The sequence below is a fragment of the Medicago sativa genome, chromosome 2 (genome assembly GCF_051527215.1).
Source record: "Medicago sativa cultivar Bolivia chromosome 2, Bolivia_mono, whole genome shotgun sequence".
Classification (NCBI taxonomy): Eukaryota; Viridiplantae; Streptophyta; class Magnoliopsida; order Fabales; family Fabaceae; genus Medicago; species Medicago sativa.
Window position 1 is genome coordinate 71,791,354 of NC_140750.1, and position 14,235 is coordinate 71,805,588.

General features: G+C 33.0%; 2 protein-coding genes across 4 annotated transcripts; one reads left to right on the forward strand and one right to left on the reverse strand.

The window, feature by feature from the left end:
* The first annotated feature begins 109 nt into the window (after positions 1-109).
* APO4 (APO RNA-binding protein (DUF794)) lies at positions 110-3,139 on the forward strand. The gene is made up of 3 exons (XM_085746309.1): positions 110-248; positions 354-628; positions 1,902-3,139. Exons 2-3 carry the CDS (start codon positions 363-365, stop codon positions 2,668-2,670), a joined length of 1,035 nt encoding a protein of 344 aa, XP_085602435.1. The 5' UTR covers positions 110-248; positions 354-362; the 3' UTR covers positions 2,671-3,139.
* A 139-nt stretch (positions 3,140-3,278) lies between these two features.
* On the reverse strand, positions 3,279-9,137 carry LOC146950382 (Ubiquitin-like superfamily protein). Of its 3 annotated transcripts, none has more exons than XM_085746312.1 (4): positions 8,833-9,137; positions 8,159-8,331; positions 7,966-8,062; positions 3,279-7,313 (listed from the first exon to the last, which is right to left on the reverse strand). In XM_085746312.1, exons 2-4 carry the CDS (start codon positions 8,202-8,204, stop codon positions 6,878-6,880), a joined length of 579 nt encoding a protein of 192 aa, XP_085602438.1. In that variant the 5' UTR covers positions 8,205-8,331; positions 8,833-9,137; the 3' UTR covers positions 3,279-6,877. The 3 variants fall into 3 exon arrangements, with proteins under 3 accessions (XP_085602438.1, XP_085602437.1, XP_085602436.1); XM_085746311.1 differs by having other exon boundaries at positions 4,716-7,313; XM_085746310.1 differs by having other exon boundaries at positions 4,716-8,062.
* Positions 9,138-14,235: the final 5,098 nt, after the last annotated feature.

Consider the following 14,235-nt stretch of genomic DNA (forward strand, 5'->3'; position numbering starts at 1 on the left):
AAATATTTTCCTTTCGGTAACACAAAAAATAAATAATAAAACAATTAAATTAAAATAAAATAAAATAAAGAAAAACTATAAAAAAAAAAAACCTAAAGAATTAAGAAACACTAATCGGATCAAAAATCGTAGTTCATCTCTCAACTCAATCTCCCTCCGGCTGACCAAGTGCAAGTACAGACTACCACAGTTACAGACGCGTGCCGCCCCCTTAAATCTGCCGTGACCATTCTTCCGCTTCTAACAAGGTAAAATATCACCACCTCCATTCATTTTTTTGCAACACCATCTAACTGTTCGATGAAATGCCCCTTTGAAAAAATCACAAATTTTTCTCATTATTTTCATTGCAGGTTCATTCCATGGCTTTTAGAAACACATTCTACAACGATCTTCTTCTATACCAAAAATTGGGTCTGTATTGTTTTGGGAGCTTTGGCAGATTCTATGCTACCAAAGTGGATTTGAGGAAACTTCGTCCCATGATTCTCAAGAGAATTGAGAACCGTGCCCAACTTTACCCTGTTCGTGCTATGATTCCTGTTGCCAATGAGGTGTTACGTGCTAGGAATGTTCTCATCCATGGTGTTTCCACTCTCATCAATTCGTTTCCTCTCATGGCTTGCAAGTGAGTGAGTTTTGATTTGTAATTACACCCATTTCTTGTTGGTGCTTTTTTGGTCATGTTTGGATTAACTTATTTGAGTTTATCTACTTATATATGCACTTGCAAGAGACGAGACTATGAGGGTTTATAGCATGCCAATAAGTTGGTTTTAGCTTGTTTGGATTACCTTATTTTTGAGCTTATGTAAAAAAGTTTATGCAAATAAATAGGCTTTTATGTATTATTCATAAGTTTGTCAAGGTAGTTTATGAAGATACAATTTTGGTTAGAGAACTTATGAATTAACAAAAGCTTATTTATTTGCATAAGCTATTTTTCATAAGCTCAAAAATATGCCAATCCAAATGGGCCCTTAGTGTATGTTTGGTTTTACGGCGAGAAAAATTGAGTTTGAGTGAATTGATTCTGGCGTTAAGTTGTGGGTAAAGTAATTTATTTTTCAATATATTCATGTAAGTAAAAGTGAGTTGAATGATAAATTTGAGTGTAAAAATCAATTCTAGAGAATTAGAAGCTACATTTTCTAGCTTCAAGTAGAATCAATTCTAGAGGCAAAATCAATTCTACTCCAGGGAAACCAAACATGTCAAAATCAATTCTACACATCTAGTATCAATTTACACTCTTCCAAAAGTGGAAGAGAACATACACTTAGAGATTAAATTGAATTTTATTTTATTTTTTATGTAAAGAGCAAGTGCCGTATTGAAAATGAATTTTAAGCTTTGGGACCAAAATTTATGTGTTTGGGGTTGGTGCTCTAAAATTTATGTTGGTACTTTTGCATTAGGAAGCTTCTTCTGTATTAGCATTGAATAAAGTTGTAATTTTGTTGATACTTGTGGTTGCTTATGAGTAATGTTAATGTATACTGGGTATGTTTTGATACTTTTAATTTGGGTTCAAATTTCCATTTAGGCAGTACGAAGATGGTGGAAGAAATACCTGAAAAGTTTTTTTTTTGGTGAGAGAACATAAGATTGACAACATTAGCCTATTACAACATAAGTGTAGAAAGACTTCTACTTGTTACGTGTGCTTATAAATGGTGAATGTCACCATAAATCATGAGTTATCCTTTTTTCTATATAAAATGCTTAAGTTATTTTTCTTGAGTATTTGTAGCTTTTGATCTCTGAGCGTGTTTGCCATTTAATAGCTTTCAAGTGTCAGTAAGAAAATTGTATTTAACTTCGACTTGTGGTCTTCTCAATGTTGTAAGCTCAAATTATTGGTAACTAAGGTCTTTTCTAACTATGTTATGCATTTACAGATTTTGTCCAGAGATATACATTGGTGAGCAGGGGCATTTAATTCCGACTTGCCGGGGTTACAAGCGACGTGCCAAGAACCGGGTTCATGAATGGGTCAAAGGTGGTTTGAATGATATACTTGTTCCTGTTGAGACATTTCATCTTAAATACATGTTCCAAAATGTTATTAGGCATGACCAAAGGTTCGATTTTGATCGCATCCCTGCTGTTGTTGAGCTATGCTGGCAAGCAGGGGTTGATGTTCCCCATGATGAAAATCTTAATCCAAGTAGTTTGAACTTGGAAGCTGCTAATGGCAATGTTGATGGTCTTGAGTCTTTGTCACCAGATGATCTTGCCGTAGTAGCAAAGAAAACTTTAGAAGCTTGGGAGGCTCTCAGGTCTGGGGTGGAAAAGTTGTTGTTGGTATATCCTGTAAAAGTTTGCAAGTATTGTTCTGAGGTTCATGTTGGGCCGTCCGGCCATAAAGCTAGGCTATGTGGAGTGTTTAAGCATGAGAGTTGGAAAGGAGCTCATTTTTGGACTAAAGCTAATGTGGATAATTTAGTGCCGCCAAAAATTGTATGGAGACGAAGGCCTCAAGATCCTCCTGTACTTGTGAATGAAGGGAGAGATTTCTACGGACGCGTTCCAGCTGTACTGGATTTGTGCACAAAAGCTGGTGTCGTTGTGCCTGCAAAATATAATATTTTGATGAAAGTGCAAGGTTTGTCTGGTCCTGCCAATTATAAGTTTGCAGCGGCATTAGAAGGTCAAACAACAAACTGAATCATAATCTGACACTCAATCATTTGGAGAAGAAATCTGAGAGATTCCTTTCATCTGCCATTTCCTGCATAATTTGAGGTTGTCTGGGATATCTGAATATGGATCTCTGTGCCTGTTCTTCAGAAAGAAATTTTGTTCCCGACCATATCTTGTGTCTCCCAAAATATTTCTGCTGAGCAAATTTGAATCTCTACATTTATGTGTGACTGGCCGCTCTTCAGATTTGATGAAGGTAATTTAATGTTCTACTTCTCCAGTCAAAGATTCCACTTAATTTTCCTTTTAAATTATATTTGTCCAATAAGGAATCTTAAGTCCAATAATTGCTGGAAATATCAACGTGGGAGATACTGCATTGTTGTAAATGTGTGTAAATTTTTAATTGCTGCCCAAAAAATGGCAGCTTATCACTGAAGTTTCATTTTTCTTGAGATATCACACAAATAGAAAGATTATTTTGTTGATTGAAGAGTTTATTTTCTATCAATTATTAACTGTTTAGTTTGCATGTTTGAATCCTTTAAAGTATTAGATGCAGTCTAGAGGGAAAAGCGCAAAGCTATAAACGTCAATTCAAAAGTCAATGGATAAAATTGTGATAAAAATAAATACACGTCTGATAAATCACTGCAAGTGTATGTTAGGACTCATAAAAGCCAGGCACAGGTGCTCCGCTGTTTGAGTTGGTTTATGGAAGAAACCCCCCCACCTTGATTTTCTACTTTTCAGGGGAGGTTTTACTTTAGTAGAGGCAATAGCAAATGATTTATTGGATGGCGATGTGATTCTCAAACAGTTTGCTTATCATTAACAGTGAATCCAAAAACAAACGAGTCATTCCGCGGACTAACAAATAGGAGAGATGTGTCTAGTAACGTGGGAGATTAGGCATGTCTTAAGTAGAGGTCAAACCATTAGCATTTAGTAGCTAGGCATAGGGGTTAAATCTCTAGCTTTTCACGAAGTATTTTTTGGCCATTTTAGACAGTGGCTTAGGTAGGAGCAATGGCCTACAAGTTACAATTTCTTAAAGGTTGTTAGGAACCCAAAAATTGAATTCCAAAGAAAGAACGCTTTTATTAAGAAATAGGATAGAATGGGAGAGAATCTCTTCTCCAAGGGTTTCACCTTCACAGTAGAGGTTTTACTCTATTCACAAACTTTACAATATTCAAAGATACTCTCGAACCTTTGTGTTCTCCTATTTTTATTTTTTTTAGGCAAATGTTAGTGGTTATGTTAGTTTCCGGGATCGAACCCAGGACTTTCTTCTTATAACTCCTTCAATATCCCTTAGTTCACCAACCAAGCTACCTACACAGGACGTGTTATCCTATTTATACACATACTCTCTAACTAATCCAAATAATTGTAACTCTTAATTACATTTACTACTCTAATTAGCTATTATTCTATACCCTAACAAAGGTTCTTAAATTCACCCAATTTTCCATGTTTCTCTAAACTCAGTTGAAAACCGTGCAACCACCTAAAATGTTATAGATATAGGCATGTAGAACAGTTATTGGTAGGGTCGCGGCTTTTTGAATTCATTGATTGAAGGAGAAAAGTTGAGGAAATGCTGAAATGTTGTATGTGTTTTGATTATGAAGATAGTTGCAGGGAGAAGTTTTGTTTGTATATTTGCTGAATCACTTGCATTAAGCACAGATGTCCTTTTACCACATTATTTTGTATTCAATTGAAATGAAAACCTCAAGACATTCCCACAAAATTGTGAATTATCTAAGCCATCAGTGTAAATAGGAATGTTTGCATCTAATCAATAAGGACTTTCATCTGATTTAGCACTTTTCTGTTTTTTTTTTGGATATTATTGGCTAGTTAAGCTATTGATTGATGTTAATAAAGTACACGGTTACATTAATGGAATCTTTAATATTTTGTAGTTATTTCATTTTATTCAATTTTGAAGAGTCATATAAGCTTGTACAAACAGTAAAATTTTTTAAAATTTAAACACAATAATGAGCAAAACAATAAGATTTATTGTAATTGTTCAAAAAATAAAATAAAATAAGATTTAATGTAGAATGTGTTCTTCAACTTCTCATTCTAAATGTGACAAACAATAACAACCTATGCCAAATAATCCATAACTATTATGATAAACTTCAAGCTCAGGCATACCCACTGCGACTAACCGTCCCTTTAAACACATAGAGCTGGTCTCCATTTTCAACTCCATGCCACCTAAGGCTACAACTATCACGCATGATCCTCTGCCTATGAATAAACAAATAATCATCAACTGGCAAAATTTTTCTGCCCAGCAGCAACTGCTTCAAGTCATTAACAGTGCTTGTATCTCTCATCTCCACTGGAATGGTGGCTGCATTAAGCAAACTAGAGGAAGTTTGTACCACAAAGCTCAGCTTTCTAGTTGGTGGTTCTTTTGTCCGGTTTGTGGTCTTGAGGAACACAATAATTTCAGAAAATTCACGAATACCATACTCATTTAGGTTTCGGAAATCTTCATTCAGTTCCCTCCCCAAAAAGAAAAGTTTCATTGATTTGATGGGGGTGTTATCAATGATGTGAATTTTTTCCTTCAAGCTATGGACAGTATCTGTCTTATCCACCTCTATGTTAATCAGTCTCGCAGAGAATTTTACTGTGATTTGCATTTTGTTAGGATGATGAATGATATGTGGCTCCATTGGCTTGATGGTGAGGTCAACTTTTGTGCCTTCACTGACTATGGGGTAATCTTCCATGTCTAATCCATCCAGTAGTTCAAACCCACACACTGTTAGGATTTGGTAAGCCACTGGAATACCATGGATTTGTTCTATTTTCCTTTTGATTTCTAAAACTGTTTCTAGGGTTTCCACTTCAATGAAAAATTGGTTTATTTCTGTGGCAATAATAATCCTCATGATGGAACTATGTTAAAGCCTGCTATTCTTTGATTGGAAAAAGGGAAACTAGAACTGAAAGATTGAGCAATTTTAGGAGATATATATCAACAAACAACATTTTTCTAATGTGTTAATAACAAACTTTTAGTTAGCCTCATGAGATTATGAAAGAAAATGGACATAAATTTCATGTAACTCATGTTAAATATATGAGTATTTGACACATGCCTTGTATATTTGTTCTCTAGTGTGGAGCTCAATATCACACACAACATCCCCCTTTTCTTTGTGTGTGTAATCATGCATTCTTGGATATCTTTGAAACTGCAAAATCTGTTTTGACTAGTAACTGTATAGTTTTAATAGAGAATATCAACACCACAATAAAGAAAGAACGTCTTAAAGTGTGTTAAATCACAAATAGGCAATATAATCATTTTACCAGTGTTATATGAATGGAACTGTACATTGATATTTGAGAATACACACTCAATTTGGTCATGAATATATGCAACAAAAAAATAATCAAGTTTAATGGCATCAATTTTCCTTCAAAAAAAAAAAGTTTAATGGCATCAATTTAGCAAATCTTAACTAATTTTACCATATTTAATGATTTTTTTGAAGAAGATAAACTAATCCACCCAAATTGGCACCTTGAGGAGAATCGAACTTGATATTATTCTTAAAACTAGACTATTACCCGTGCGATGCACGGGTCAATCATACGTTGAATGTTAGCGAAAAACTAACAGTTTAAAGTCACATTTGTGTTTTCACCATCTTCATCGGTTATGAGTATCTTCAATCCATCTCTTGATGTAACCCTTGAAATTGCCACATATAGCTGACCATAAGAAAATACGAGTGATGGCAAATAAATTTTCACATTTTAAAGTGACTGCCCCTGACTTTTATTAATAGTCATTGCAAAATAAACAGTAAAAGGAAACTGTCTGCGTTGAAACTTGAAAGGAATTTTAATGTCAGAAGGTGTGAGAGATAATCTGGGAATAAAAACTTTCTCACCAATGTTACTTCCTGATATCACCTTGCCTTCAAGAACAAATCTTCCCATCCTGGTTATGATTAGTCGTGTTCCAGTACATAAGCCTAATTTATGATTAGTCAGTCTCTCCTCTAAGAACTGCTTCTGTCAAGCCTTTATACATATCAGCACGCAATTCTTTTTGGTGATCTCTAGCCCACTTTAATCTAGCATACTCTATCATGCTAAAGGAGTCAACCAAAAATTGATGAAATAGCCTCTTTGAAAATACAATAGTTGAAAAATTTCTTTCTCGTTGTTGAATCCTATATTGAAGTCATTCTTTATGTGTAACATATAGCCGTTTTATAGGTGCCAGCTCTTCATCCTCATTGAATTCTATGTCACTTCGAAAGCCATCTTCACCTCTAGGAAATAACAATGGATATTGCATGGGAAAGTACGATGGCTCAAAAATAGATATCCGTTTTAATAGACCATATCGTTTCTCTACAACAATGTCACGATCAAAATCAGAAGATTCAAAATCATCAACAATTAGTGCTGCCACTTCTGATGCCGTAGGCAAGTTATATCTCCTACCATCACGATTTCGTTTACCTAATATCCTTAGTCGGAGTTCCGGATAATCATTTTCCTTTAACTTGTCCCTAACAGACCTATAACTCTTTGCGTATGAATTAAAATTGTCGAGTATTTGCTTTAAATCCTTGACTATGGCTGATTTCAAACCTGCACTGTCATCTTCCATACTATACAAAATAATAAAAGAGAATATGATTAGAAAATGATTATATTCTCTTGATTTTGTCAACAGCTGACGTAATATACGCTACTTTTAGTTTACCTTTAAAGGGAAAATACTTCAGTGCCATAGCAATGGTGCCATTGGTGCCATAGAACCAATCCTGGCCGTTGATGTGTGTGGATGTGTATGGGGATGTGTGTGTGATGTGTGTGTGTGTGTGGTGGAGATGCAATGGTATGGTGCCATTGGTGCCATTAATGGCACCAAAGTGGAGTCCCCTTTAAAGCCAGTAACACCAAGATAAATAAAAGGAACAGTAACAATAGAGAATCCAAAAACTTCAGACTTCAGAGACCTTAGCCTTTTAGGAATTAAACTATAGATAGATAGATATATTACTTCTAGCTTCTATGCATTTTACTTACTGCATTGCATAATTTGACTTTGTAAAATATTACCCATTTCCCCGTATATATATACACCTACAGTGTCATCTACGCTATCAATTACTTCTTATGTGTAGTCTTCAGCCGTTCCTAAACGTGGTCTATATGCACAGTGTTTGACGTAATGACCAAGAAGTAAATTATTCTATCTGGTATGTTCTTTAGAACTAATTAATTATAATACAACAATTCATATACGATATATTATACCATTTAACCATCTGCACATCCAAGCTTGGTCCATTACTAAACCCATTAGCATATAAGCTGTTCACCTCTTCACCACCGTTGTCTGATGGATCAAATGCTGCAAAAATGGTTCATTACGGTTAGTATACCAGTCGAATGTCCACACGGCTGACACCAAAATATCTAACAGATTGCGTATTAGTAGTTAACATACATGAGTTGCTTGGAATGTCAGATGCTTCTCCATTTTCGCTACACATATAGTGAATGTTCCTTGTTGACGGTTGCTTGGATGGTGCAGTCTAGCATTTTTAAGCATGTGTCGTCCAGGACCAAGAAGTGACAGGTTTCTACGGTTATCATTGGTATGAGTTGGGGACCTCGTAACTATATGAACAATAAAGCAAGAAGAATAATAAGGAATCCAGACCATATGTAAAATGGCTTCAAAACTAATCTTAAAGTGAACATATACTATAATTCTAACATAAGGGAACTGTCACATACGTGATTCTTACATAGATACCCAAACCCCCAATTGAAAAATCAAACTTTCAACTTAAGCAACTCCCTTTAAATACACTTACCAATTGTTATAAGAACAACCAACATTATCTAATTGAGTTTTGATTCACAAAGTCAGAACACCTAACCCCTAAAATGCAAGAAAATTAGAAACTTCAAATTGCTCAATGTTGTGAATCAAAACTCAACCCCCCACCATAGTGTTGTTCAGCTCAAATCTCATTGATCCAAGCATAATCATTAACCAAAGGATTAAATCTTTCATAGGAGAAAAGGTAAAATAGTTACTTAACTGTTGGTTGTTCATCAGCTAATTATAAGTTAGGATTCGTTTTGCAAGGCTAAAAATTGATTGAATCTTACCATTTGTTATATCAGCTAATGGATTTCTCGATGTTCTTCTACCAGCTATGGGCGTAACCTGATTAGTTGTGGCAGTACGTTTGGGACGTTTTCTTTGCTGCTCCATCAGTTAGAGTAACTTGTTCTACCATAAAATGAGAGTAACTTGTCTGGCAGTTCTCTATAACATTTGTGTGACAAAAGTTCTAATATGGCAAGTTCAAGCCATTGCAAAGTGCAAAACAGAAGCAGAACTTATTATTAAATACAAACTGGCATGAACATATTCCTTTGTATATGAATTTGTCCAACTTTTAATTTTAACCACTCATTAATTACATGTCTGAACTACTACTCTAAAGTGGTTACATTGAGCCACAAAAACACTTGCTGCATAGGAGGTAAATTGAAAGCACGTATATATTTCCCAGGTAGTTGGGATGATAGGGCAAAATTAATGCAGGTTTTGGGAGGGAATTTTGGAATGAAATTAGAGCAACATGCATGCCAGCATGGCAGAACTTGCGTTTAAAATAAAGGGATATGCTTTAATTAGTTTAGGATTTAATATTTTTATGAAACAAGTTTGTCTGAAGGGAAATTTAGGAAAACACAATTATTTTTATTATATTAAAAAAGAGATTATTTAAGTTTCTTAGTTAAAGGAATCACTTTTCAATAGTTTTGCTGATGTTTTTAACTCATGCCCTACCCTTTAGAACTTCTCAGCCAAGCACGGTCCACTTAGGACGCTTCTTTTTCCATGGTACAAAGTTGTTATGTCATTCAAAAGCATACTTCTACATACTTGTGTGGTTTTGTAGAAGCACAAGAGGGGGAAAATGATGCTTCTCCATTTCAAGTTATAATTGACCTTCATTCCAATCTATCTTGCCATGATGTTGGCTAGGCTCTGTTATCGTTTTGGTGTTTCCTGATCAACAACTTAGGCCTTACTCTATTTTTGTTTTGTGAAGGGAAATATAATTAGATCAAAAGAAACCATATAGGTTTCTTTTTTGACCATACACATGAAAATAATTTGGCTGTGAATTTTGTCCTAAGCAAACAAATGGTATAGGGGTCAATTGTGTTGCTACAAATTTATGAGAGTGTAAGGAGTCTTCTTAAATTGAGTAATACTAATAACAAATTAGTACAACAAGCAAGTCCTACAGCAACGGACATCCATTACCAATCAGTTTTCTTTATTTTCTTGTTAACTTAACATTTAGATTAAGAAAGATACGCACTCATGCAAGGTCAGAGAGTATCATTGATCTCATTAAAGATTTTTACAATAAAATTTACTTATAACATTCAAACATGAATTCAAGTCACAACCTGTGCGAGCTAAATGTCAATCATCTATGTTAATCTCAATTGATAGAATGTGTGTGTGAGGGCTTTTAACAAGAAAATAAATGGTATTTGTCCCTATATTTTTCTTGATTTTATACTTTCATTCCCTCTAATATGGTGAATGTCAGTAGTCATTCATTCATTCCACTTAAAACATTCTAGTGGCGCCAAATAAGACACAAATTGCCACATTATATTCTTCTTTCTTTCCTCCAATCTCTCTTGCCTTAACTCTCTCTCCCTCTCCCATTATGCCACATTATATTTTGCATTTGCATTTTTTGGTATTATTAATTTACAATATTTGTATACTTTGGAAGCATGACACGATCCAAACTTCAGGAAAATGGGATTTGAAAGTCTCAAAACTCCAAATAAAAACATGTGGGACCAAAGATATGTGACTTTTTGTATTAATCCATACAACATTACTTGTTTCCTTACGTGCTATTTTATCCTATAGTGTAATATTAATGATTTAGCATGTTCTCTTTCTATTAGAAGGAAAAAAGTAAGAAGCAATGAGCATGTGGTTGTTTACCAATTATAACCTTCCAGCTCAATTTATTCAAGATAGGGCCCTGCCTGAAATTTCAAGTGTTCCTGGTTAATCGACATGTTAGTGCCCAATGAATAGTTTGAACTTATTATTTTTTTTTTTGCTGAACTGAACTTTTTTTCTCCTTGCATTTTTTATCGCAAAATCATAATAATAATAATCTTTTCATAAACAGATTCTCTAAAAAATTAAATAAGATTTTGATAGAAATCAATGTATGACTATAAACATCTTCAAAGAACTTGTTATTCACAAAACTTGATTTTGATCGAACAATTAAAACATTTGTAATGAATTCTTGGTTTGAATAGAATTCTATCATCAAGACCATAAGAATTATAGTATGATGATATTTTATTTTAGCTTGAAGAAACTTTTAATATGATATCAAGTTATTATTATAGAATAATAATGATCTAAGACTTTCAGGGATAAACAAAAAATCTAAAGGATTTTATTTTCTATACTTCTTAGAACGTGTATTAAGAAAGTCAATTTGTTTGTCTATAATACACATTTAAAATAGTGATCCATAAAAGTGCGTTTACTAGACTCATTTTTTCTCTTTTGATTTCAATTAGTGTAGCGAGAAAATTAACACACATAAAATGTTGAGAAGTGGAGAAATATAGATTTAAAACTGTATCACGAATTACTAATATTCCCTAAAAAAAAGTTCAAACTATTCATTGGGCACTAACATGTCAATTTTGATTTCAATTAGTGTATTTAAAATTTTACTTATATTCCCTAAAAAAAATTACTTATCTATCCGCTAGATTACGAATTACTAAGACACTTTACCCTAAAAATCCAAAAATTAAGAAAAATAGACTCTCATAAAACATTTTGAGACAATAAATACAACCACCAATATTTTTTTTTAACAAACAACCACTAATATTATTAGATAAATATTCGAAGCGAGGATAAAAAAAATAGTTTAGGCAATAAAAACAACTTAAAAATTGGGATCAAGAAAAGTTTTTCAACACATGCATACATAGATACACACACATGACTCTCAAAATAATTAATAATTAATGGTCGGAGTGTAATTATCTTTAAAAAAAACATAAGTCACCCCTCTCAAAATAAATGATATTTTCGACCATTTTTTTACAAGACCATTTTAAATACATAAAAAAAGTATAAATGAATGAGAAATCATAGTAGTTTATTTTGAAAGAAATAATTAGTGTAAGTGAAATGATTCTTATCAAATATTGATATATTCATCATTATCAAATATTGATATATTTATCATTATCATAAATATAAGTGAAATGTATTAAATTGAAAGTGATGTAAGTAGTACTCCCATGTTCTTAACTATAAGTGCCTATAAGAGTGTAAATCTTTCTAAACTATTCTTTTTAAATAGTGAGTTTATAAATTAGTGTAACTTGCATATAGATATATCTTTTTTTCTTAAATTTGTTTATGAATAACTTGCGTATAGATATATCATTCTTTTTTTAATTTGTTAATTAATCTCTGTTTTTAATTATAAATCTTCTTTTATTTCAAAAAAATATATTTCTTTAAAAGAAATTTTTGGAGCACACAGACAAATGACACGGCTGGCTGCCGACACAAAGATATCCCACGACCCAGTGTAATACAATAGGAATTATTCTTTCTGGTGTAAGCTGTAATGGATTTAAACTGCTGCAACTCTCCCAATAAAACCACGTACACAAAAATGTACTATTATTGTTCTTTTCCTTCTCTGGCAAACTTGATATTATGAATTTGCATAAACTTGTTTAAACATTAAAAATTTAAGCATGTATAATCGAAGAAAAATAGTAGCAAGTGCTTAATGATTTTCGGTTAAAGAAAAAAAAGAATTTATATAAAAAATAATGTAATTATTACTTAAATAATAACTTCACTCGTGTTTTCAAGATAAATTTTGTTAGTACTATAGATTTTTTAATCAAGTGCACTTGTTAGTATGAATATAGTAGCGTATTATTCTATGTCTTGTATATTCTTTCTCGCAACATAACAAACAGTTAAGTAAATTGCAAGCTCACAAAGCCTTCGCCACCTACTTTACTTATTTGAAAAACATACTTGATAAATAATGAACTTTCCTTTTCATTCAATTTTCCCTTTTTTGATTTCTTGTCATCACGTTCCAACATTGGAGACCAGACCATTTCTTTATTGATGAAAATCAATCATTGGTTTATATGGACTACCCAAAACGTGATTGATTCAAAATCTTGCATGATTGAGGGGTTTCTATAGGCTTTACCTTATTTTATTTAAGAATAATAATGTCGTAAATAATCTTACTTTTGATATGCACATGTATTTGAAGTTTGGAATCTGCTTTACAATTTACATGCCAGCTTGCTCTACATGCAACATATATATGAGGACAAGAAGTGACATTAAACTGGTCCCATTAGACTTTAGTTACGTATCGTTCCATAGAATTCACTTCAATTTTAAATGCATGTATTGTACTATGTTTTACAATTAAATAGTCTCTTTATATGAGTTCCTTTGTGATTAATATATGATCCGTCTTGACTTGAGATTTACGGTCTTGTGGTGATGGTTATAGTTCTGTGATGGTCGGACTCTAAACGGTAGCTTCTTTCTCTCTAAAGGGAGTAGATTGTTTGCAAACATTTCGACAATTAAGCAGGAATGCATTAAATATGCAAGATTTTTAAAGTAGATAGAGTGTGTACCTAAAAGAAGGTTATGAGTTATTCTTTATAGTGGTGAACTAGGGTTTTTGGTCTTTCTAACCCTAATTCAGACGGTTGTCCAAGAGGGACACCTGTGACCATATTACATAAAACAAACCTTGGATCTAGAACGAACAATCCTGATTGGCTTATGTGGCCCTAATTTGATCCATATGGTGGTTCGTGTATGCGCTAGTGACTTGAAGTGATTCGGTTCATTAAGGAAATGGGCCCTAACGTAGTTCGAATATACACACACATGATAAAAGACCAAATTACATTGATGTAATATTATACCAATACTACATCACTATATATGAATTTTTAAGTAATTTTAAAATCATTTGATACATTAGTTGTTGGGTTATGATGGGAGCTGAATGAATCATTGTTGGGCAATTGCAATCACACAAATGAATTGAACATCATATTTTAACCTAAAACCTTAAACATTGTTGTTTATGGATTCCCTCACTTTATATATTGTTCAATCTTTAGTAATATGTGAGACTTCTACCTCACATTTACTAAACATTATTGAGGTGCATAGTTTATGAATATTAATTAAATCGTCTCTTATATATACATAGTGATAAAATGCCGCAAGTCCACATTTTTCAGTACTTAAATGTGAGTGAGTTTTGTTCCCAAGTCTTTTGAAAAAATAAAATAATTTGATTTTGTATGATACACATACACTCAATCAAATTCATGATGGTGCCACTATTTTATGTTACTCCAATAATATTTCTACAAATACTATGTGTAAAAATAATTATGTTTGCAAGATTG